Genomic DNA, 26,467 nt, shown 5'->3' with positions numbered 1-26,467 from the left:
TGATAAAATATGCACATATTTGTAAATATACATTTGTGTGTTTTACTGGAAACTGAACTAGGGGCATTCATTTTAACACATCAAAATGCAAAAAAAATTGTTTTATCTAGGCAAATAGGAATAAATTTACTACCCTTTCAATTTTCCAATATGTCTTTAATTTTCATAATAAAATACTAGAAGAAAATAAAACTCATGGTTTTTATATGTTCATATAGTATATGTTTTTCTGACTATATTTCCACAATAGAGATACTATGACTACCAACTAATTACCATAAACAATTATTGGAAATATAGAATATCATGTTTGAAAGTTATCGAATCATATTGCCATGAAAATACCAGGCTCCACATAGATTTTCTAAACAGATTTTGCTTTGTGTGTATGGTACTGGGGATTGAAACCAGGGGCATTCTACCTCTGAGCTACACCCCCAGCCCTCTTGATATTTTTATTTTGAAGTAAGATCTCACTAAGTTAGCTGAGAATCTTGATAAATTGCCAGAGCTGGTTTCAAACATGTGATCTTCCTGTCTCAGCCTTCAGAGTATTAGGATTACAGATATGTGCCACAACACAAGCTCAAGTTTTTGCTTTTAACAAAGTTGTTTTGGGCTAGCCTAGTTGACAAAGGGGTCATACTTTCTGGAGCTCTAATGTATCTAGCTAATTGCCTTGCATAATATTTTGGAACCATTTCTGTAAACTAGACTCATTAGATTAGCAATCATAGCCCCTAAGGTCTGAATGAAGAAGTTGTTTTTGCTACTCTTAAGGACAAAAGAGAAATCCTTGCCAGAAGGAACATAAAGGACTAGGCAAAAAATAATTTTACATTATAGGTAGTAAGAATCACAACTTTTAATGGCACAACTAACTAAAGCAATTGAAATAATGTCCCCAAATAATCTGTTTAAATTTAACATGAGTTGAAATGTACTTTATTATCATCAATCAGATTTCAAGTCCTTAATGAAACAAATTTAAATTGTTACAATCTCATAGAAGACACTGGCAGGATCCAAAGACAATAAAAAGAAAATATCAGCAACTCATTTATTTAGGTTAGAATTATACATGTAGATCTAAAATAGTCATGTGTACACTGTCTTAGTAGCAGTATGATAAAGTCTACCTAACACTGCCTCATTGAGAAGCTCTACTGAAAATTTAAAGTATTTACTCACTTGAATCTGTAACCTTGACTACACAGGAGAAAATAACATAATATTCTAAAATGGAAGCAAAGAATCTGGGCTGTGAACACTAAAAAATAAACTAAATAAGAAACATGGAACTAAAGGAAAAATATTGAAAAGTGAACAATCTCCTATATACAACAATAATACTGAAGAGAATATTTAAAGGGGGGGGCAAGAATAAAGACAATTAGAGCTGGGTCCAAGGTAACCAGGGTGCCTTCTATAGGAAAATAAATCTGGCCAACAATTATGGAGAATAACTAAAAAGACCAAATCTGAGTATCAACTAAAGGAAAAAGAAAGACAAGAAAAACCTAAGTGATGTTGCAGAAAATATATGGAAAAGCAAGGCAGTACGATCTCAGGATAATTTTTAAGCTTTGGATTCAAAAATTCCAAATTTGCTACATTAGGCCCACAGAACAAGAAGATAGTCATTGATTCTGATATTTTATACTTTTATTGGTGCTTTGTAGTCTCACAGCACAACAGAGTTCATAGTGATATATATGCACACAGCACTTGGTGAGCTTACCCAGGTCCCTCCCCACACAGGTACTGAGATGGACATTGTTGTTCTCACATATGTACATAATGTCTATGGAAATGATTCCTTTATTGATTTCCCCACCCACCCAGCTTTCCCTAAACCACCTCCCAGGCTCCACTGCCATTTCTCCTCCATTATCTAAAGTCCCTCTAGTATCCTGATTATTCCATAGCTTCCGGGCTACACTCCCAGACCTATTTTTTATTTTTGGAAGCAGGGTCTCTTAAGCCAGCGTAGCTGGCTTCGAACCTGCGAGATCCTCCTGTCTCCACCTCCCAAGCGCGGGGATTACAAGCGTGCACCACCATGCCCAGCGACATTTTATAAATATTAACTCAATTCTAACAACAGCTCTAGGAAGAAGGACTAAAAGTATCTTCCATTTACTGATGAGGACACTGAAGCACTGAGAAGGTAAGTAACCTTCCTAAAGTTCTATATATAGCAAGTAGAGGAAACAGGATTCAAACCTCACTTGAGGGCAGGACCCTTAACCATTTACAATCCTGCCCCTCAAAGAAAGATGCTGAGATCAAGTCTGGACAAACTGGCCATATGCATAAATGCTAGAAATAGCTTGGGCTCTCCAGTGACGAATGTTCAAAGAGTTCAAATGTCAGCTCCTAAAAGTTCTGGGGGTTCCTGGAAGCCCTTCTACCTCTGGGCTACACTTCCAGACACCTATTTTTATATTTTTATTTGTAAACAGGGTCTCTTTAGCCAGCGAGGCTGGTTTGAACCTGCACGATCCTCCTATCTCCACCTCCCAAGTGCGGCAATTACAAGCGTGTGCCACCAAGCCCGGCTAGCTGTTAAAAGTTTTAAATGTTAAAAGATAAAAGCTACATAAATTAAAATGGAGTTTATTTGAGAGAAATATGATTTGTTATCTCGGCAGCTCTCAGAACTGTGAAAGATTTCCACCCAATAAGTGAGCTGGAAGTATTTATAGACAAAAAAAAAAGTGACATCCAAAAACTGCCTGATTGGTTATACCTCAGCTCAGCATTGGCCTTATACTAACAAGTTCTGATCACCTGGCAGCCTGTTATTGGCTGAATATTAGTTGCTGTGATTGATTGAGATGTCACTGTTTGTTACAAGAATGTACTCTTAATTTGCCCACTGGTTTACATACTAAATTAGTTTGCAGTTTAATATACATTGAGAAAACTTTAGGTTAAATTAAATTTAATTTTATCTGATTCAACACTAGCTATGTAATCTTTGGAGCATTGCCTTAGACCCTATGAGACTGAATTCCCTTCCATAAAAAATAGGGATTCTAGCTGGGAATGGTGGCACACTCCTTTAATCCCACTTCTTGGGAGGCTGAGACAGGTTCAAGGATAACCTCAACAACTTAGCAAGACTCAGCAACCTTCAAGACCCAGTTTCAAAACAAAAAATAAAAAGGGCTATGGGTGTAGCTTGGCAGTAGAATACTCCTGGGTTCAATTCCCCATTACATACACACACACAGACACACAAACACACACACACAAGGTGGGGGAGTATTTTTTTTTTCCTTGCGGGTCTGGGGATGGAACCCAGGGGCATTTGACCTCCGAGCTAAACCCCCTGCCCAATTTTTTATTCTTTATTTTGAAACAGGGTCTCACTGAGTTACAGAGGGCCTCACTAAGTAGCTGAGGTTGTCCGCGAACTACGATCCTCCAGTCTCAGCCTCCTGAATTCTGGGATTACAAGTGTGCACCACCACGCCTGGCTGGGGGAGTATTTTAATGCTTTATTTACAAGGCAAATTCTGAGCCTTAGAAAAAAATAATGTAAATAGTGACCAAGCCTAGTATATGACAAAAAAAGGCACTCAGTCAATAGTAGCTAGGACGGTGATTATAAACAATATCAAGAAATTATAAAATACATAGATTTACTTTTAAAAAGCAACCTAATAAGCCAGGCGTGGTGGCGCACGCTTGTAATCCCAGCATTAGGGAGGCTGAGACCCGAGGATCGCGGTTCACGGACAGCCTCAGCTACTTAGTGAGGCCCTCTCAAACTCAGTGAAACCCTGTTTCAAAATAAAGAATAAAAAAATGGGCAGGGGTTGTAGCTTGGAGGTCAAATGCCTCTGGGTTCCAGTCCCAGACCCGAAAAAAAAAAAAAATAAGCAACCTAAATTCTTAAATGGCATTTGTAGCAAAAGTACAGTTTGTTTTAAAAGTTCAGAAAGTTTTAAAACGCTTGTATACTGATATTCAAATCTCTTATCCTCTAGATGGTAAAATGCCTTCCATAAAATATACTGTACCTCTTTGATGATTTTCATCCCTTTTGGATCCTTGATATTAACAGCTATACTCTAAAAATAAAAATATATACATTAAAATATGGTTAAAATGTTTTTCTTATTACTGACATTTCAATAAGAAAGCCATTCATATCATAGATCTGTGTGTGTGTGTGTGTGTGTGTGTGTGTGAGAGAGAGAGAGAGAGAGAGAGAGAGAGAGAGAGAGAGAGAAAGAGAGAGAGAGAGAGGCATTCTACCTCCAATTTATACCACCAGCCCAATTTTATTTAGTATTTGAAAACAAGGTCTCTCTAAGTTGCCAAGGCTACTTTGAACCTGCAATTCTCCTAGCTCAGCCTCCCAAGTCCTGAGATTACAAGTATACACCATCAAACCCAGCTATAAATTCTTCTCTTAAAACAAATTTATTTTTCTCATTAACAAATATTTAAATCATCTTTACCAATTTTATTTGCAATTAGGATATATTAAGATAATATAAAGAATTACAGTAAATTGTTTTCTATAGCAATACTGATTGCTAAGCAATTAGTATTCTCTAAAATAATAACAAATATAAAGTGTCAAATAATTTTGCTCTTTCATAAAATTTTTTCCATTATATATTTCCATAAAATGTCTTAAGTTGCTAGGTAGAGGAGAAAGATTAGTTTTTAAAAATTCTGTTTCTACAGCCAAGCGTAGTGGTGCACACTTGTAATCCCAGCGCTTGGGAGGCTGAGACAGGAGGATTGCACAGGTTTGAAGCCAGCCACAGCTACTTAGTAAGGCTCTCCGCAACTTAGTTAGACCCTGTTTCCAATAAAGTATAAAATAGGTCTGGGAAGCTGGACATGGTGGCACACGCTTGTAATCTCAGCATTCAGGAGGCTTGAGACTGGAGGATTGCAGTTCGCAGACAGCCTCAGCTACTTAGTGTGGCCCTCTGCAACTTAGTGAGACCCTGTTTCAAAATAAAGAATAAAAAATAGGGCAGGGGGTGTAGCTCGGAGGTCAAATGCCCCTGGGTTCCATCTCAAACGTAAAAAAAAAAAAAAAAAAATAGGTCTGGGAGTATAGACCAGAGGTTGAAAAGCCCCTGAGTTCTCACCCCCAGTACCACACACAAAAAAAATTGTTTCTATTTAATAATTAGTAAATGAATAAAATTTCACCTTATTTGAAAAAATAAGCATGATATCAAAAAACTTATTATTACACAAGAATAACACAAAGGGGAAAATGAATTAAATCCTTACTTTTTTATTTCTGTTAACACTGAGAAAATATGTACTTTCTGTGCCCACAAAAGGTGGCCCCCATGCTCTTGTATCATCACCAGCACCTGAAAACAACAACATGAGCTATTAATCTCTAGTTCTGAAACATTGCAAAAGATTTTTATATGTAAGCATATTTGATAAGAAATTTTCTATACATACTTTTCCAAGTAAAAACTGGTATAAGATACTAATCAGGCAATTATAATTAGTACATTTATCACTAGCCCCCTAAAAAAGAGAGAATTTATAAACTTGAGTTAAAGTTTTAGCTCTAATAATTGAAATGGTATGATCAATATATTAGCTAGTAAACTACTCATTGAAATGGATAAAAAAATAGTCATAATCTTTTTTTTTTTTGCAGGTCTGGGGATGGAACCCAGGGACATTTCACCTCCGAGCTACACCCCCTGCCCTATTTTTTATTCTTTATTTTGAAACAGGGTCAATCCCTAAGCCAAACATGAGAAGGAGGGAAGGGAAGGGGAGAAAGTGGGGAAGGGCTAAATGACCGATGTGTGCATATATGCCTCTACCATTTTGTACCCCATTAAGATGTATGACTACAATTCACCAATAAAAAATATTTTTAAAAAACAATAAAAGCAAAAATCACTCAAAAACTAAGTATAATGATGGGTTATGATAAATGCCTAGACAAAGAAAGGTTTCCCCATAGTGAAACCCAAAAAGCACAAAGGGGAAATAGGGCCAAATAAATAAGGAATGATTTATAAAATAGCTAGGTGATCAACTAATAATCAACTAAAATAATAATAGCTAGGTGATCACTAAAATAGTAAGAGAAATTAGATAGGATATTCTATCCAGTAACAAAAAAAATTTAAGAAAACCAATGACTGAAATCAGGAAATGCTATGGTGTTGAAATCGACCATCATGTGGAAATTAGAAGCTTATGGAAATGGGTTAAAAAAAAAAAAAAGATGTTCAGCATGTATCCAGCAGTGAGCAAAAGCAAAAAACATCATTAGCTGGATAGACTGAGCATTGTCTTTGGAAAGCAGGAATCACCACTCTCACTTGAGACTGATAATCACAGGCTCAAATGAATAGAATAAGATAAAATATAATGATATATAATATTCCCCAGGCTTATCAGACAATCTTCTGCTGTTTTACCTCAAGATTTTGTTTGCACAAAATTAAATGTTCCAGATACAGTATTCTACTTTACAGGCTTTTTCAGTTATGGTAAATTAGTAAATTGATAGAATTATAAATTAGATTTTTTTTTTTAGCTAGGCAAGATTTAATTCCAGTACTTGGGAGGCTGAAACAAGGGGACTGCAGGTCCAAGGAAAGCCTCAGCCATCTACTGAGGCTCTCAGTAACTTAGTGAGACCTTGTTTAAAAATAAAAAATACAACAAGACTGGTTAGGTACAGCTCAGAGCTAGAAGGCCCCTGGGTTCAATCCCTAGTACCAAAAATAATAATAAATAGATAAATTTGTTATTTTTTATATAGACTCTTGTGATTCTTGTGGATAAACAAACACAATTTTGTGCTGGACCATTCTCAATGATTTGAGAACTCTGTTCCAAGCACATAAGGATCAGACCTTGAAAAACAAATAATAATAATTTTTGAAAACTCCAAATATAAGCTGTTTATTGGATAATACATATGACATAAAAAAAATGAGGAATGTTTCTCTAGAGTGTGGGTCTGAGGGTGGAACCCAGGGGCATTCAGTCTCTGAGCTACACCCCCTGCCCTATTTTTTGTATTCTTTTTTTTTTTTTTTTTTTTTTTTTTTTTTTTGGTGGTACTGGGGTTCCTGGAAGCCCTTCTACCTCCGGGCTACACTCCCAGACCTATTTTATATTTTTGAAACAGGGTCTCTTACGCCAGCGCGGCTGGCTTCGAACCTGCGCGATCCTCCTGTCTCCGCCTCCCAAGCGCGGGGATTACAAGCGTGCGCCACCACGCCCGGCTGTATTCTTTTATTTTGAAACTGGGTCTCACTGAGTTGCAGAGAGCCTCACTAAGTAGCTGAGGCCATCCAAGAACCACGATCCTCCGGTCTCAGCCTCCCGAATGCTGGGATTACAAGTGCGCGCCATCATGCCCAGCAGGGTTATTGTAAATATTAAACTAAATTGGCAAAGGGTTTAAAATTTTTCCTGGCACTCTAGTGTTATTATTATCATTATGATTATATGCCATAATAGAAGCTTTCAGGTGTGTGAGAAGGAACTAGCTTGCCCATAGTCCTCAGAACATATAAAAAATGAAAAGGGGTTCATTAGGTTCAGAGAAAAACAAGAAATGAAGAAAAGAAAATAATCATTTCATTTCAATTATCTCCTCATCCCATTTATAGGATATCTAAACCTGGATATTTAAATAATTGCTGAAAATATTAGCCTGATACTATTTTTAAAAAAGAAGTAGTAGCTTTACCTGGTCTTTCCACTTTTATGACTTCTGCTCCAAGATCTCCTAAATTCATAGTAGCAAAAGGTCCTGCCAGCACTCTACAATGTCAACAGTGACAAATAAATGACCATTTTGAACATTTTTTATTATTTTCTCTATAGTCCATCAGCACAGATAAGCTCATACACTTTAAGAATCAAAGTTATTAAAAGTGTAATTCACCCAAATGTATCTAAAGCTTTAAAAAAAAGTATATGCCCATTGATTCAGTAACTTTATTTCTAGATTTCTATACTGAGGAAGAAACTGAAACTGAGGCAAAGATTATATACAAGGAAGCCTAATTTATTTACTTATTTTTTATAGTTAAAGTAGCTCTTTTAAAAGAAATAAATGATAATCAGTTAAGACCTTTCTTTTATTCAAGCATATGCAGTTCCAGGCCACTGTTATTTTTTATAAACTTTTACTGGTGCATTGTGGTCTCACATCATAATTTAGTTCAGAGTGACAGTGACAAACATGCACACAGATTTGGTGAGCCCTCTCCCCCACCCACTCTCTCCCCAGCATCAGTGGCAGTGCCTCCTTTGTTCTTTTTCCCCCAACCACCACTCTCCCCTGGATCACCCCCCTCACTCCGCTGGGGTTTCTCCTCCATTTACTAAAAGTTCCTCTTATATCCAGATTACTCTCCAGCTTCCACATATAAGAGAACACATATGACCTTCCACTTTTTGTTACTGGCTAATCTCACTTAATATAATGTTCTCCAGATCCATCCATTTTCCTGCAAATGACATTATTTTGTTCTTCTTTATTGCTGAGTATAATTCCATTTTGTGAATATCCCATAATTTTGTAATCCATTCATCTATTGATGGATACCTAGGTTGGTTCCATAATTTGGCTATTGTGGATTGTGCTGCTATGAACATGGAGCCTAATTTAGAAAAGTGAAATAAGTAATTATGTGACATCTATATATTACAATACCATCTTATGTTTTTGTTTAATTTTGAATGACACAGGAAGACACTCAAAATATAATGTTTCAAATGTGAGTAAGATAATAATTCTGATATGGTTCTAATTTTTGTTTTTAAAATTTATATATAAATATGTATATTAGAAAAATGCATAAATATCATACTAATTGTCTTTTAGAATAATAAGATTCCAGGAAATTTTCTTTTTTTTTTTTTACTTCTCTAAAATTTAAACATAAGCATGTGAGTATTTTCTTATAATAAAAAATAAAAATAAAAAACTAGAACTTCTTGGGAGAAAAAAATAACCAAAATGTAGATAAACCAATACAAACCTAGTTAGATCCAGAATTTTTATACCTTCCAATGGTTTCACATTGTCAATATCTGGCAAAAAACAGAAAACATTTGAAGAGTACTCATTAATATTTTCAGGGTAAAGAATGCATAATTCTTCATATTCTGTTTTAAGTAATTTCTGTTTCTCTTTTTTTTTTTTTTTTTTTCGGTACTGGGGATGGCACTCTACCTCCGAGCTATACCCCCAAGCCCTATTTTTTAAGTCTTCTTATTTTGAGTTGTTCTGAAGGGCCTCGCTAAGTAGCTGAGGCTGTCTGTAAACTGTGATTCTCTAGTCTCAGTCTCCCAATGCGTGCACCACCATGCCCAGCCTCTATTACTTTAAAAATAATTATCTTAACAAAGAATCTGCTTTATATGTATCACAGATACCTTGCCCTGATCCTACTAAATGTCAAATCTATAAAAATTAAATCTCCTAATAACAGGTTATTCCAAATAATAGGGTCCACAGCCACACTGAATATACTTTTTCTAATGTAAAATGAAAAGTGTAAGAGTGACATCTAAAATGTGGAATACTTAGCCAGGCGTGGTGGCACACGCATGTAATCCCCGCGCTCGGGAGGCAGAGACAGGAGGATCCCACTGGTTCGAAGCCAGCCGTGCTGGCTTAAAAGACCCTGTTTCAAAAATATAAAATAGGTCTGGGTGTGTAGCCTGGAGGTAGAAGGGCTTCCAGGAAAAAAAAAAAAAAAAAAAAAAGTGGAATACTTTAAGTAACAACAAAGATCTCTGCATATTTGTTCTCAAAACAGGAAGAAATAATGAATCCCCCCCCCATCCGGGCTACACTCCCAGACCTATTTTTACATTTTTATTTGGAAACAGGGTCTCCTAAGCCAGTGTGAGTGGCTGGCTTCGAACCTGCGCGATCCTCCTGTCTCTGCCTCCCAAGCGCGGGGATTACAAGCGTGCTCCACCACACCTGGCTGAATTCTTAAAGTGTATTAGAGCCGGGCATGGTAGCACACACTTGTAATCCCAGTGCTGAGACAGGAGGATCGCACAGGTTCGAAGCCAGCCTCGGCTACTTAGTGAGCTCTCAGCAACTTAGTGAGACCCTGTTTCCAAATAAAGTATAAAATAGGTCTGGGAGTATAACCAGGAGGTAGAAAAGCCCCTGGGTTCCACCCTTCAGTACTACAAAAAAATAAAAAATTAAGTGTATTAGAAACTTTATAGCCATATTTGAATTCTTTTATCTCCAACTATCCGTTAAAATAATTAGACAGCTTTCTAATTATTAATAATTCATGGCCAGGTATGGTGGTGCATGCCTGTAATCCCAGCACTTGAGAGATTGAGACAGGAGGATTTCAGGTTGATGGCCAGCTTCAGCAAATTGGCAAGACCCTGATTCAAAACAAAAAATAAAATAGGTTTGAAGGGTCAAACCCATAGGTCGAATTCCCCTGGGTTCAATCACCAGTACCACAAAAATAATACCAATAAAAACAATAATAATTATCTGAACACAATAGTAACATTAATGACAAAAAAAACCTTTGGCTAAATGGCTTACATAGTTTAGATCATAATAATTGATATCAAGCTAAACTTACATTTAAGCCCTTATGAGGAAAATGAATAACTATCACTACAATGTTATTAATTATACTTTATTTTGCAGAACTATTTTAGGTAGAGCACTTGCCTACCTTACGTAAGGTCCTTGGTTCAATCCCCAAAACCAAGGGAGGGAAAGAAAAAAATAAACTTTTTATGGTGACAGCAAAATGCAACAGAAGGTACAGAGATTTCCCTTAAGTTCTCTGTCCCCAGGTATGCATAATTCTGCTGCCATACAAATCTCTGTACTACCGGGTGTGGTGGCACACAGTTGTAATCCCAGAATTCAGGAGGCGAAGCCCAGATGGCAGTTCACAGACAGCCTCATCTACTTAGCGAGGCCCTTTGCAACTCAGTGAGACCATGTTTCAAAAAATAAAACACACTAAAAAATGGGACCAGGGGTATAACTCAGAGGTAGAATGCAGTACTGGGGTTCCATCCCCTAGTACTGCAAAAAAAAAAAAAGTAACAAATGTAACAAAAGTAACTGAGGCTGAAAGAGTTCACTTATAGCCTCAGTTACTAAGTAAGGACCTTTGCAAATCAGTGAGACCCTGTTTCAAAATAAAGAATAAAAAATATTAGTGAGACCCTATTTCAAAAAAGAATAAAAAAAATAGGGCTGGGCCGGGCATGGTGGTTCATGCTTATAATCCCAGCATTTGGAAGGCTGAGACAGGAGGATCTTGGTTCAAGGACAGCCTCAGCTACTTAGTGAGGCCCTTTGCAACTCAGTGAGACCCTGTTTCAAAATAAAGAATAAAAAATAGGGCTAGGGGTATAGTTCAGAGGTAGAATGCCTCTGGGTTCCATCCCCAGTACCAAAATAAAAATTCTCTGTACTCCATCTACTCACCCTCCCTCACATACTAACTCCTGGCAACCCCTGATCTAATGCTATCTCCAGCTTTGCCTTTACCGTATAGTTGGAATCATAGAGTACAAGGCCTTTTTAGACTGGCTTCTTTTTCATAGTAATATATACTTAAATTTTCATGGTTCTTTTCATGCCTCCATAGCTCATTTCCCTTAAGTGCTAAATAATATTCCTATATGGTATTGAGAAATGGCTTTGGTACTAATTTCAAAATATATTGGAAATAGCTTTGGTGCTCCTCAGGCACTCAGGCAGGGAGGGGGAGCAGCTGTTACCCTGCACCAAAAGTGATTAGTAAGAACACAAGCGTTGTAGCCCAGGGTCTTCGTATTTTAAAGACAAAGTTTACATAGTAAATAACTTCTAGCTGATCAGCTAAAACTCCCCCAAAACTTGGGAGGATGGTACAGACCTTCTTCAAAGAGGGAAGATACTATGAGATCCCCAAGTTTGATAATCAAGTAATACATTTTAGTCTTGCACCAGAGACCAGGGCAAGCCCACATTTGCAGGAAGAAAGCTTTTGGTTATGCAGGATGTAAGAGAGTGAATCTTCATAATCATATCAAAGATAGTGAAACCTCATAGTCATATCAAAAGGCTTGCCCCGAAGTCAATGGGCAGATCGACACCTGTGTTGGGTCAGGAAGACTACTGGTCAGGAAAAAACTATCCTATATTCAAAACCTCAGTGTCTTATTCTCAAGACACTCTACTACATTTCTCTGATGTAGTGCTTTAATTTCTGTCTCTTCTTTTTAACTTTGTAATAATAAAATTTGCTTAAGCTTGCAGCATAGTTCTGGGTATTCTTTTCTAAAGTACTAAGAACAAGAACCTGCTGCTCCACTTCACACTATTACAATCCCATTGTATGTTCCACGGTTTATCCATTCACCTACTGAAGAACATCTTGGTTGCTTCCAAGTTTGGGCAATTATGAATAAAGCTGCTATAAACATTGTGTGCATATTTTTGTGTAGACATAAGTTTTCAATTCATTTGGGTAAATACCAAGGAGTGTAATTGCTGGACCGTATGTTAAGAGTATGTTTAGTTTTGTAAGAAACTGCCAAATTGTCTTCCAAAGTGACTGTACTATTTTTTGTTCCCATCAGCAATGATTGAGAGTTACTCAATTCAACACATTTTTAAAAAAAATTCTCAATGTAACTATCACAAAGAGACCAAGTATTTGCTCATTTTTCACATACACCATTATAGTGATCCATTGAGATGGATCACAAAGGGTATAATGATTCTTAGGTAGGGGGTCCACAATCACATTAATAAGGAACACCAGAACTCCACATACTAGACATTCATTTTGTTTTATTCTTCTTTTCTGGGATGAGGGTGCTAGGGACTGAACCCAAGGGCATTCTACCTCTAAGCTACACCACCAGTCCTATTTTCTTAATTTCTTATTTGGAAACATTGTCTCACTAAGATGCTGAGACTGTCCTTGAGCCTTTGATCCTATTGTCTCCACTTCCCAAGTAATGGGATTACAGGCACATGCCCACCATGCCCAACTATATTCAGTTTTTGAAATAAGCCAGTTTATTATTTTACAATAAGAAATTACAGTCACAGCAACAGGAAATGTTTGAAGTCCATGTAATTTGATGCATTATTTTGGGAAACACACTTATGTGGAAAACCAAATTATAACTGATGAACAGAAAATCGGAAAAAGGAAAGTGTCTAAAAGTGTTTACTATAGAAGAATATTATAGCTACAGTGCCCATGAATCACACTGCTAGACACCCAAAACCTTGCATATTCTTCTTCCATGTTAACTCTGGCTGGACATGTGTTTCTTAGCAAATGGGACATTAACAGACTTCATGGTGGTAGAGACTTTGGTAAGTGCTTGCTCCCTGAGGCTTGATTTTTTTTTAACACTCTGCCTTCATATGAAAAAGCACAAGGTATAGAACCCATAGGAAGAGACTTGGCCATCTCAGTCATTACAGCGGTCCCAGCTGAGCCCCAGATATATAATACAAGCTATTAAAAACACCCAGGCCCACTACAAACAATAGCTATCAACAGACACAAAAATTAGCTCAAGAGAATACAGTTAAAATTGTCTCATCAACCCAGAGAATTTAAGAAAGAATAAACCCATATTGTTTTAAGCCATTAAGTTTTTAGGTGGCTTATCATACAGCAATAAATAAACCAATAAAATGGGTTATCCAGAGAGAGCCTGCTGTAGCAGCCACAGTGATCCTTTTTTAAAATGTAACACATATAATGTCCTCCCTCTGCTCAAAATTCTCTAATGGCCTTCTCCCAAACTTAGAATGAAATCCAACTCTTTCCACACCCCACAAGAATCTTCCCTTCACTCTTTCCCCTCACTCTTCTCCAGCCATTATCAGCCTTCTTGCAGTTCTTTGTTCATATTTTGGGGCCTGTGGTAGACCTTAAAAAAAGGTCTTGCTGCTCACCTACAAGAAGCATTTTTATCTTATGACCTCCATTTAGCTTATGGCCTCTGACAGCATCTTAGGCCTCACTTCAGCCTACTTCAGCTGAGTGCCCACACCGACCAGGTCGAGTGACAGCACCGTGAGGGTAGGAAGGCCTCCACTTAATGTAGAACTGCTGTGTAGTCCTCCTCAGGTGTTGGCTGTGAAACTTCCCACTGGGCTAGCAGAGACTGTGTAAGGTCAGCATGCAGTCTGGTGCCGCCTCCATTCAATCAGAGTTCCATCTTTTCCTTCTTACAATTATTCTCCAATACATTTAAATTTCTATGGTGTCAATATCTGCTTCTGGAGAACCCAAGATGGCATTAGTGGCTTCTTAAGAAGAAGAAGAGTGACCTAAGCTAGCAAGCTTGCTTTGTCTTACCATGTAAGGACCTCCACCATGTTATGATTCAGCAAGAAGGCCCCCAACCAATGCTGGTACCATCCTCTTATACTTCCCAGATGCAAGAAATATGAGCCAAATAAACTTCTATTCTTTAAAACTTACCAGTCTCAGGTATTTTGTTACAGCAACAGTCAAAACTCAGAAACTCAAGGGTCATGCATTTTCTTTTCTTTTTTTTTTTTTTTTTTTAGGTGGTACTGGGGTTCTTGGAAGCCCTTCTACCTCCAGGCTACACTCCCATACCTATTTCATACTTTTTTATTTGGAAACAGAGTCTCTTAAGCCAGCACAGCTGGCTTCGAACCTGCGCAATCCTCCTGTCTCCACCTCCCAAGCGCGGGCATTACAAGTGTGCACCACCATGCCCAGCATACATTTTCTTTTATATGTGGAAGTGAAAGAATAAAATGGGGGGAGAGGAGCAGGAATCACATAAAATAGAAGGTAGATCAGTAGAGGATAAGGAGCCAGTAGAGGAAGAAGGGAAAGAGGAGGTACTGGGCAGTGAAATTGATCAAAGTATGTTATGTACATATATGAACATATCATAATGAGTCCCACTACTTATCATAATAATAATGCACCAATGGAAAAAGAAAACAGACCAAGACATCATATCCCTTCCTCTCAAGAATTCCATGGTACTCTGAGGAAAATTGAGATAAACACTTACTACAATCAGAACACAATAATAGGTTCAAATTGTTACTTTATTGACTAATGTGTGACATTGTTTCATCTTAATTTCTCCATCTCTAAACAGGGATAATACTGGTACCTATTTTGTAAGGTTGCAAAATTTAAATAAAGCAATATCTTAGAAACATTTATCTATGGCATTCAATAAGTGTTTGCTAATATTTCTATCTTCTCACAAAACCTGCCCCTGTATTGCTACCTACTTTTTTTCTCTTTTGTAAGAGACTCAGTGCAAATAAAATCAGTCAGCTCTTTTCTGCCATATCTACTCTTATTCCTCTCTTCCCTATCTCAGTTAATGGCATCCTCAGTCACTGCAAGAGGGAATTTAGAGATCTTCCTAGACGTGTCCTCTTCTTCACTCCCCCTACTAACCAGCAGGCAGAGTTTTGTTGAATTCATCTCTCTGCTCCTCCCATTTCCCATAGCTGCCTCCATTTAGATCATTTTCCAACTCATCTGTCTACAAAGAAATCTTAACCTAATTCTGCCTCTAAATTCCTATAAATCTATTCTCATCACTACTTTTCCAAGGCTGGGAATGTAGCTCAGTGGTAGAGCACTTGTCTAGTGTGTAAAGAGCCCTGGGTTCAATCCCAACACCAAAAAAAAAAAAAAAAGTCACTAAAATAATTTCCAAAATAAAGAGACCACAATGTCCCTCTCTTGTTCATTCACCTATTTATTCATAATATTTTTCCTCATGAAGCTTACAATGTCCATGGTTATTTCTAAAATATCAAATGAGAGCCAGGCATGTTGGCACACGCTTGTAATCCCAGCATTCTAGAGGCACGTGTGATCAAGCAGGGATTATTGGCCATTTTTATATCTTCTTTTATAAAACATCTTCAAAATCTTTTGCCATTTTTTTGTTTTGTTTTTTGTTTTTTGTTTTTGTGGTACTGGTGATTGAACCCAGAGGCATTCTACCTCCAAGCTATACTCCCATCCCTCTTTTTTATTCTTTATTTTGAAACAGGGTCTCATTAAGTTGTAGAGGGCCTCACTAAGTATCTGAGGTGGCCAAGAACCTGTGATCTTCCTGTCTCAGCCTCCCAAGTACTGGAATTACAAGTGTGCATCACCACACCCAGGTTTTTTCCCTTTTTAATTGAGTTTCCTTAATGAGTTTCTAAAGTAGTTTTCCCAGTGCCAGTACCATCCTGATGACTAAAAGGAATGCAAAAAAAAAAAAAAAAAGCTGATGAAGTACTGGTGCATGCCTATAAGTACTTGGGTGGCTGAGACAGGAGGCTCTCAGATTTGGGGCCAACCTCAGCAATTTAGCAAGGCCCTCTGCAACCTAGCAAGACTCTGTTTCAAAATAAAAAATAAAATAGAGCTGGGGGTGTATCCAAAGGTAGAGTACCAAAAAAAAGCTGATACAGTGAGGCAATTGAGCTTTTCCCTCTACAAAATCAAGTTATCTAACTTTAAACTCATTGCTGCCCAACAACCTATTTCAGCCCATATCTTTCCACAAAAGTTATTTCAAATTTTTACTATTGATAAGCCTTCATACCCCTTCCCCTAGCCCTCTTGTCCAATAATCTAATTGAAAAACCCTTCTTTAGGGAAGAATTTTACCAATCCAAAAGACCTTTACTCATAGTCAGAAGTCACCCATACATAAAGGTTTAGCCATATCACTATTTTGAAAACTATCAATCAAGAAGCCTCATTAGTTTGCTATGGCTGCCCTAACAAAACAAGCCAGAGGACTGAGCAGCTTACAGAATTTTATCTTCTCACAGTTCTGGAGGCAAGAAACCCAAGAAGACATCAGCAGGTCTGACTTTTCTCAAGGCTTCTCCTTGGCTTCAAAGCTGCCTTTTTGCTGCTTCTTAAGACTTACTCTTCCTGATAAGTCAGGTCCCTCCCCTCCCCCACGTGATCTCACAGCAGGAACAGAAGGTGGAACCCGGAAGCCAAAAGTGGAGATATCGCGAGAATCCAGGTGCCTTGAGACTCTAAACATCGTGAGACTACAGAAGTCACGAGAGAATCGGCAACATCGGTGCCTCGGATCTGCACATGACTCAACCAGCCGGTCAGGACTATGCGCAACTCTCCAGGCCCGTTTGTCCCATCCCCCACGGCCGGCTGACTCCTGGGAGGGTGCCCAAGTTGGGTCCAAATAAAGCAGCGGTCACTGATAACCCGGTTGGTGTTTTTACCTCCCTCCTAAACTCCCAACCTTTCACTTCCTTCTATGAGCTCGCAGCCCTGATGCCTCTGTCTGTCCTGATCTCTTTTTGTATAAGCACTTTTTGTATAAGTACTAGACCCCACCTTAAGAGCCTCGTTTCAGTTTAATTGCCTCTTTAAAGGCCCAATTTCCAAATACAATCACATTCTGAGGTACGAGAGGTTAAGCCATATGAATGGGGGGACACAATTCAGTCCATCACAAAGCCCTACCCCTAAATAAAGCATTTACTCTGCTTCTCACCCTATCTCATCATACAAGAGAAGAGCTGAGACACAAGAAAACATAGGGAAAGCCTCAATCAGAGGAGAGAAACTATCAGCTTAATTACCACCATTTTGGAGTCCAGTCACCATATTGGGAATAAGCCTGTTTAGTTTCATTTCCTAAGGAACCAAGGAGTTCAATTTGTTTCCATAAATATCAAAACTTTCCCTCCAAACAACCCATTTTTCTAGCAAAACCCATTCTCTCTCTTTTTTTTGGTGGAACTGGGGATTGAACCCAGAGGCATTCTACCTCTGAGCTACATCTCCAGTCCTATTTTTTATTCTTTATTTTTAAACAGTGTATCACTAAGTTCCAGAGGGCCTAAGTAGTAACTGAAGCTGGCAGCAAATAGGAGATACTCCTGTCTCAGCCTCCCAAGTACTAGGATTAAAAGAGTGCAGCACCACAACTGGCTTAAAACCCGACTTTTTTTCTTTTTTTGCAGTGCCGGGAATGGAACCCAGGGGCATTGTACCTCTGAGCTACACCCCCAGCCCTATTTTTTAGTCTTTTTATTTTCAAAACAGGTCTCACTGACTTCCAAAGGGCCTCATTAAGTAGCTGAGGCTGTCCGCAAACCACGATCCTCCAGTCTCTGCCACCCAAATACTGGTGCTAAAACCCTACTTTTATTTTATTTTTGTTTGTTTGTTTTGGTGGTATTGGGGTGGAACCCAGAGGCTTTCTACCTCCAGGCTATACTCCCAAACCTTTTTTATATTTTATTTGGAAACAGGGTCTCACGAAGTTGCCGAGAGCCTCACTAAGTAGCTGAGACTGGCTTTGAACCTGTGTGATCCTCCTGTCTCAGCCTCCCAAGCGCGGGGATTACAAGCGTGCGCCACCACGCCTGGCAAAACCCTACTTTTAAATGTCAACCCCAGCTGGGCGTGGTGGCACACGCTTGTAATCCCCGCGCTTGGGAGGCGGAGACTGGAGGATCGCGCAGGTTCGAAGCCAGCCACGCGTGCTGGCTTAGGAGACCCTGTTTCTAAATAAAAATATAAAATAGGTCTGGGAGTGTAGCCCGGAGGTAAAGGGCTTCCAGGAACCCCAGTACAACCAAAATAAAAAATAAAAAATAAAAAAATAAATGTCAACCCCAAGCCGGGCGCGCACGCTTGTAGTCCCCACACTTGGGAGGCTGAGACAGGAGGATCACACAGATTCAAAGCTAGCCTCAGCTACTTAGTGAGGCTCTCAGTAACTTTGTGAGACCCTGTTTTCAAAAATAGGTCTGGGAGTATAGCCCGGAGGTAGAAAGCCTCTGGGTTCCACCCCCAGTACCACAAAAAGAAAAAAAAAAGTCAACCCCAGTCCTAATAAACTTCCTCGCTGCTGCTGTTTCAGACTATCTTTCAAACACCTTATAAATCCCAGAATATCAAAGGGTCCTGGCTGCTGCTCTTACCTGAGACAGCTTGTAAGGCCCCTGACAATAAACTGTCTTTTGCTTATCTGGGTGTACATGGTATGTCCTGCACCAACCTTTCAGAGTCCACCAAAACAAACAAAAAAGCTAGGCATGGTAGAACGTGCCTGTTATCCTAGTATGTGGGAGGCTAGGACAGGAGGATCACAGGTTCAAGCTCAGCCTGAGCAACTTAAGGAAACTCTCCACAACTTAGTGAGATCCTATTTTTAAATAAAAAGTAAAATAGAGATAGGGGTGTAGCTCAGAGGTAGACTATCCCTGGGTTCAATCCCCAGCACCAACACACACATACACACACACACACACACACACACACACACACACACACAATATTATAGAAGAATGAGAATAGAGACAGAAAAAAAATCACCTGAAAAGTAGGTAATTTTTCCTTTTGACAAAATAAAAATAGATATAGTGAAAAGGAATCACACTATGGGTTTCTCAAAAAGGGAACAGCAAAAAATAGAAGAGAGAACATTACCAAAGAAATAATACTGAAAAACTTCCTAGAACTGAAGGGCATATATTTCCAGATGAGAAGGTCCCTCTTCATGCCCAGCATAATAGATTGTTAAAGGACCAATCACACAAAACACATCACTGCAGATAATCTGGAACATTGACACTTTTATGACAAAAAAAATCTGAAACATTTTTAAGGAGAAAAAAAAGATGGTAATATAAAAAGTATTGTTTTTCAGAATGGTATTGTATTTCTCAACAATACTGAAATTTCAAACATAAAAAATGAGCTGAGCACGGTGACACATGCTTGTAATTCCAGTACTTGGGAGGCTGAGACAGGAGGATTGGAGGTTCACAGCCAGCTTCAGCTACTTAGACCGTCCGCAACTTAGTGAGATTCTATTTCCAAATAAAGAATTAAAAATAGGGCTGGAGCCGGGCGTGGTGGCACACGCTTGCAATCCCCGCATTTGGGAGGTAGAGACAGGAGGATCACACAGGTTTGAAGCCAGCCTCGCTGGCTTAAGAGACCCTGTTTCCAAATAAAATATAAAATAAGTCTGGGAGTGTAGCCCAGAGGTAGAAGGGTCCATCCCTAGTACCATCAAAAAAAAAAAAAAAAATAGGGCTGGAGATGTAGCTCGGAGGTAGAATAGCCCTGGGTTCAATCCCCAGAACCACAAAAATAAAATAATAATAAAAAAATTAAAAATGAAACAAAAACTTTAAAATGTTGGGGAGAATTCTATTTCTCTTAAATTCTAAATCCAATCAAGTCATGAATCATGTAATAATAAAGAACATTTTCAATCATGAAAGTTTTCAAAAACTTTACCCATGCATCCTTTCTTGGAAAAAATTACTTCTAGATATAATGCAAAAGTATAGAAAATGACTTTCTAAAAAAGATGTACTCATTCACACACAAAAAAAAAATGAATCAGGGACTTCCGGGAAGATGGCGACCGAGAAAAGCGGGGCTTAAGAGCCCCGCTAACAACCAATCTCCATTACCACAAAATCAGCGCCTTTCATAGCCAGAAAACACCATCACCAGAAACAAAAAAGTCACCAGGCTCCAGAGAGAAAGCGGACTGAGAACAGAGCTCAGAGCCACAGAGAAGATAACCGGCCTCACGCCCGAGGACGCGGCAGCAGCACCATACTGCCGGTGGCAGTGGTAAATTCACTGGACGGCTACAGCAAGCCGAGGTAAGCCGCTGCGGAACAGCCAGGCGGGATTTCTCGCCACAGGTAAAATCTAAAGCTCCCAGTGGCTGAGCTCAGCACACGCCGCAGGGATTCAGAGTGGAAATCAAAACCAAGAAGAAATACGCCAGCCTCACGGCCGAGGGCGTGGCAACGGCGCCATATTGCCACCGGCGGCAGCAGCAGCGAATTCACCGAATCTAGTACAGCTACATCTGCGTACTCAAGAACAGTGAGTCAAATTGCGGGCCACAGAGGAGAAATCCCAGTACTGTACTCCCTGGGACTTGACCCAGTGGGGGAGGGGCAGTGGCAGAGATATCACACCATAGGAGAACGCCCAACCTGGCACCCCCCACAGTCTAAAGCAGCCTCTATCGACTCTCTGGGTCGGAGACTCTGTGATACAACCCAGTAAATGAGTAGTGGGGTCTGAGATACTACTGACTCGAGATCCAGAACACCTTAAGTGAAGTCATAGTGACCCAAAGGAAGAACCCAGAGAAGGCACAAACTTCCGAAATCATGGGAAAGAGGAATAATACTGGAGCAATGAATGCCCACAACCCCACAACATCAGAACCTGATAAAACAGAAAATCAGAGATTTCTAGAAGATCAAATCAGGAAAATAACTGTAGAAATAATAGAGGTGCTTCGAAAAGAACTCAGAGAGAGCCAAAAAGAGATAAAGGATGCAATTAATGAAGTAAAGGCCTCAATTCAAAGCACAAACAACCGATTAGACCACATGGAGAACAGAATCTCGCTCTTAGAAGATGATCATTCCAAAAATGAACGCATAGTTTCTAATCTAGGAAAAAATATCCGACAGCAGGAATCTGATATTGAAGAAATATGGGCCCATTTTAAGAGAGCTAACCTAAGAATAATTGGAATAGAGGAGGGAAAAGAAAGTGAAACCAAAGGGATCAACAATCTCTTCAAGGAAGTAATAGCAGAAAAATTTCCAAACATAGAGCAAGAGGTCGATACACAGGTCCAGGAAACTTATAGAACTCCCTTTAGACAGGATCGGAGAAGAGGATCCCCATGCCACATAACTGTCAAAATGACCAATGTGGAAGCCAAGCAGAGAATCTTCAAGGCAACAAAAACAAAGGGCCAAGTGACATTCAGAGGCAAGCCAATTAGAATCACTCCAGACTTCCCAAACCAAGTCATGAGAGCCAGAAGGGCTTGGAGTAACATATTCCAAACTCTGAAAGAAAACAACTTCCAGCCAAAAATTTCCTACCCAGCAAAACTTTCTATCAAATTAGATGGAGAAATAAGAAGCTTCCATGACAAACAGAAACTGAAGGAATTTTTGTCTTCAAAACCAGCACTAGAGAAAATACTCAAAGAGATTAACTACAAAGAAGAAATAGGTAACACACACCAGAACCAGAGAAACAAAAGTTTCCATCCAACAGTCAACTAAGATTGGTTATCTGTGGAGATTCATTACTTATGTTAGTCTTTTACCTATCTCTAAATGGTATTGTTTGCCTTTATTGTTGTTAATTTTTAGGATTTCTAGTTGGAATATTAATATACCTTCAGATATAGCATTTGGAAATATTTTATCCCATTCTATTAGTAACTTTTAACTCTGTTTACATTGTCTTTGGATATACAATATTTTTTTTATTTTTTAGGGAGTTTGTATACTCTTCTGTTGCCTGTGCCATTGAAATCATATCCAAGAAATCACTGCCAATTTCAATGTTGTGAGGTTTTATGACCCAGATTTTCTTCTAAAAGTTTATAGTCTTAAGATTTATATTTAGGTCTTTTATCTATTTTGAGTTAATATTTGTATATGGGATTAGGTAAGGGTCCAACTTTATTCTTTTCCATGTAATTATTATGTTTCAACAATATTTAGTTAAAAGATTATTATTTCCACCACCAAATGTTCGTGGAAACCTTGTCAAAAATAACTTGACAATATAGGGAAGACTTTAGCTCTAGGCTTTTATTTAACTCCAATGGTTTATATATCTGCCTTTAGAATAGTACTACACTGTTTCAATTATTGTAGCTTTATATGGTTTGAAATCAGAAAATATATATCTTCTAGCTTTGTTCTTTTTCAAGATTGTTTTGGGTATCTAGAGTCCATATTCCATATTAGGATAGAGTTTTTTTCTGAAAAATAAATATATAAATATATGATAGTTTCGCCTAAAAAAATAGAAAAAAATATTCTCTGGTAAGAAAGAAAGTAAAAAGAAATATTGAAATGTTATCTTTAAGTCATCAAAAGCTTGGTATCAGACAAATGAAACTGTTATGTGAGATTATCATTTTTAATTTTAGATAAATTGCCGTAATACTAGATGTCAATCACTAAGCCAAGCAGGGGAGGGAGGGATGGGGAGAGAATGGGGTGGGGATCGGGTGGGGGCTGACTGGGCGATGTGTGCATGTATGTCTACAAAAGTTTGTATCCCACTATGATGTATAAATACAGTGCACCAATAAAAATAAAAAAATAAAAAATAAATTTAAAAAATGAATCAGAAATGAGAGGATAGTCCAGACAATGGGTGATCTAAAGGAGAGATGGGTATAGATGAATCACGGGGCCAGAGACATGATGAAAGGATTGATGCCTTGGTCTGCCAAGTGAGTTCTTGCTCTCTCAGGACTGAATTAGTTATATGAGAGCACAATTTCCGGGAACTGCTATCTTCACAAAAATACAAGCACATGTAAAGTTACATACTGGCAGTTTTACAAAATGAAGGCCAAGTCAAGCTATTCTTTTGATAAAAAATTTATTATTATTATTATTATCATCATCATCATCATCATCATCATCATCATCATCATCATTTTGGTGCTGGGGAGTGAGCTCAGGGGCATTCTACTTCCAAGCTACACCCCCAGCCCTATTTTTTATTCTTTATTTTGTTTTATTCTTTATTTTTTATTTTTTTGGTGGTACTGGGGGTGGAACCCAGAGGCTTTCTACCTCCGGGCTATACTCCCAGACCTTTTTTATATTTTATTTGGAAACAGGGTCTCACTAAGTTGCTGAAAGCCTCACTAAGTAGTTAAGGCTGGCTTTGAACCCGTGTGATCCACTTGTCTCAGCCTCCCAAGCACAGGGATTACAAGTATGCACCACCACGCCCAGCTTTATTCTTTATTTTGAAACAGGGTCTCACTAAGTTGTGGAAGGCCTCACTAAGTAGCTGAGGCTGGCCACGAACCCAGATCCTTCCAGCTCAGCCTCCTAAGTACTGGGATTACAAGCCTGTGCCACCACGCCCAGCTAGAAAAGATCTAATCCACCCTCCACATGAGGTGGTCCCCCTAGGCTTACCCCAACTAAAGAAAGGAACTCGCTTTAGATTAGTTTGCTTTCTTGCCTAGATTGGTTCTGGGAAGAAAAAAGGACTTGATTAATTAATCTTTTAATTAATCAATTAATCTTGGCCTTCATTTCATTAATCTTTTGAGCTAAGGTTTTTTTTTTCTCCTATAGTTGCATTAGTAGTTAATTGGGCTGAATAAGGGCTACCCCATACTTGGAAGCTAAACAGACAACAATTACAAAGATATAAAAGGAAAGTATAAAATAAAACTATTATGGACAAAACAAATCCACATTGTATAATAGTTCTAATAATATTTGATGACACAAACAGATCTCCATTTTATTTTTATTTTATTTTATTTTTTATTTTTTGGTGGTACTGGGGTTCCTGGAAGCCCTTCTACCTCCGGGATACACTCCCACAGGCTACACTCCCAGACCTATTTTTTAACTTTTTTATGTGGAAACAGGGTCTCTTAAACCAGCGAGGCTGGCTCCGAACCAGTGCGATCCTCCCGTCTCCACCTCCCAAGCGTGGGGATTACAAGCGTGCGCCACCACGCCCAGCCAGATCTCCATTTTAAATTTGACATAAATCCCTATTTAAATTTGGCTTCACAGATATATTACATAGTTTCACAGTGATGCTAACAATGGACACTATTCCAACATTAAACCAAAACAAACAATACAATTCCTAATTGGCTACCCTGTATTTGCTAAATATTTAAAATCTACCTGAACTAAAAGGTATTTGGATCCATTTTTTTAACTTAGACAGCAAAAACATATCTTATAGCTTTAATTTGCCAGGCATTGCACCCCCATGAATAGGGGACAAGAGACTTATAATTTACAAAACATAGAGCCATATTTAGAATTCCCCAAAATAAAAATATAACCTATACACAAACATCACCACAGATCTTATAATTTTGTGCACTTATCTCTTCACTGTAACATTAGCCTAAGGGACTACCAGAAGGTGTGTGTGTGTGTGTGTGTGTGTGTGTGTGTGTGTGTGCGTGTGTGTGTGTGTGTCCTCCTCCACCCTCATAGAGACTCAACTTACTTCTGCCTAGAAGTGTCTTGAATTTATCACCCCAGTATAACTGAGAGTACTAAGAACTGTGGTTTTAACTTGCATGTCACTGATGACCAATGATACTGAATATCTTTTCATGTAATAAATGGCCATTTAATGAAGCAAAATCTTTGTGTGTAGTAGTACTGGGGATTGAACCCAGAGGCTTTCTACCTTTGAGCTATGGTCCCAGCCCAATTTCTTATTTTGGAAACAGGTTTGTTTCCAACTCACTAGATTAATGAATCTCTCTACTTGCGGAGGCTGTCCTCAAACCTGTCATCTTCCAGTCTCAGTCTGAGAAGTTCAGGGATTACAAGCATGTGCTACCACACTCAGCTTGAAGCAAACCCTTTTAAGTTGAATTAATTTAACATTAGGCAATAGAATTTTACTTTTATTATCTGATACTCAGTATTTCTAGAGCATATTAAATTAAAATTAATAAAACTTTTAAACAGGTAGGAGCATGAGCTCTGTAGTAAGAGTACAGGTTTCAATTCACTGCTCTATTATTTACTACCCAAGTGACCTTGACAAGGTCCCTGAGCAAGTGACCTTGCACGGACCTTGAACAAGTGACTTTAAGTAAAGTCCATTTCACTTACTGAGCTTCCCTTTCCCTTTCTGAAGCACCTACCTCATAGGGTTTGCAAGGATTAAGTGAAATCTTGTATGTAATGTGTTTAGCACATTTCCTAGCATATATAGTAAATCCTCACTGAAGTGCAACTGTTATCATCATAATATATGTATTATACAGTCACATCATCTATTAAAGCAAATAAATTAAAATTCAGGTTTGATAACAAGAAAAGGAAAACACATGATTGTTTAAAGCAACAAAAAATGGTTTTCAATGTTCTATACTCTAGAAAGATATCCAGTTTTTATGAAAAAACTGACAGGATGGGTGGGAGTAGGGGTGATTATGAGGGGAAAAACAATTGGGAAAAGCATCAATTGTAATGTAATTTGTTGAAATATAATGGGCAGCTTGTATATCTCTCAGTCTTATTTGGCCTCTAGTATGGAAAGCTATTATGATGATACAGCAGCGATGCAAAGAAGCATAATTATAATGGAGCTGCCATCAATTCTGTGCTTGCCAGAGCCACTTGCTAGGACTCCCCTGGTTCTTGGCCCTAGAGTTTCCATGACACAAACAAACTTGAGCAGCGCCAGAGTGAGGATCAATGACAGATGCCCACACAAGTGGCTCATCTGTGTGACAGTAATCATGGCATCCTTCTCCACTTGTACTAGCCAACTACTGAGACAAAATAAGCCAAGTCATAAGACTGGTCAGATATCATTATCAAACAAAACATGTGATATACACTAAAAAGATTGTTTGATATTTACAAGAG

General features: G+C 38.5%; 1 protein-coding gene across 1 annotated transcript in view; it reads right to left on the bottom strand.

Moving 5' to 3' along the window:
• The window catches only part of SUGCT (succinyl-CoA:glutarate-CoA transferase), a gene marked incomplete at both ends in the record, with an annotated part of 986,025 nt that overhangs the window by 946,291 nt on the left and 13,267 nt on the right, over window positions 1-26,467 (bottom strand). The window contains 4 exons of the mRNA XM_080701949.1: window positions 4,032-4,082; window positions 5,272-5,357; window positions 7,724-7,797; window positions 9,024-9,075. Coding sequence (XP_080558075.1) covers window positions 4,032-4,082; window positions 5,272-5,357; window positions 7,724-7,797; window positions 9,024-9,075 — 263 coding nt within the window. The remainder of the gene's footprint in view (window positions 1-4,031; window positions 4,083-5,271; window positions 5,358-7,723; window positions 7,798-9,023; window positions 9,076-26,467) is intronic.

The sequence above is a fragment of the Muscardinus avellanarius genome (assembly GCF_963383645.1).
Source record: "Muscardinus avellanarius genome assembly, chromosome: 9".
NCBI lineage: Eukaryota > Metazoa > Chordata > Mammalia > Rodentia > Gliridae > Muscardinus > Muscardinus avellanarius.
The sequence above is the reverse complement of the archived record's forward strand: the minus strand, read 5'-3'. Positions and strand labels throughout refer to the sequence as shown.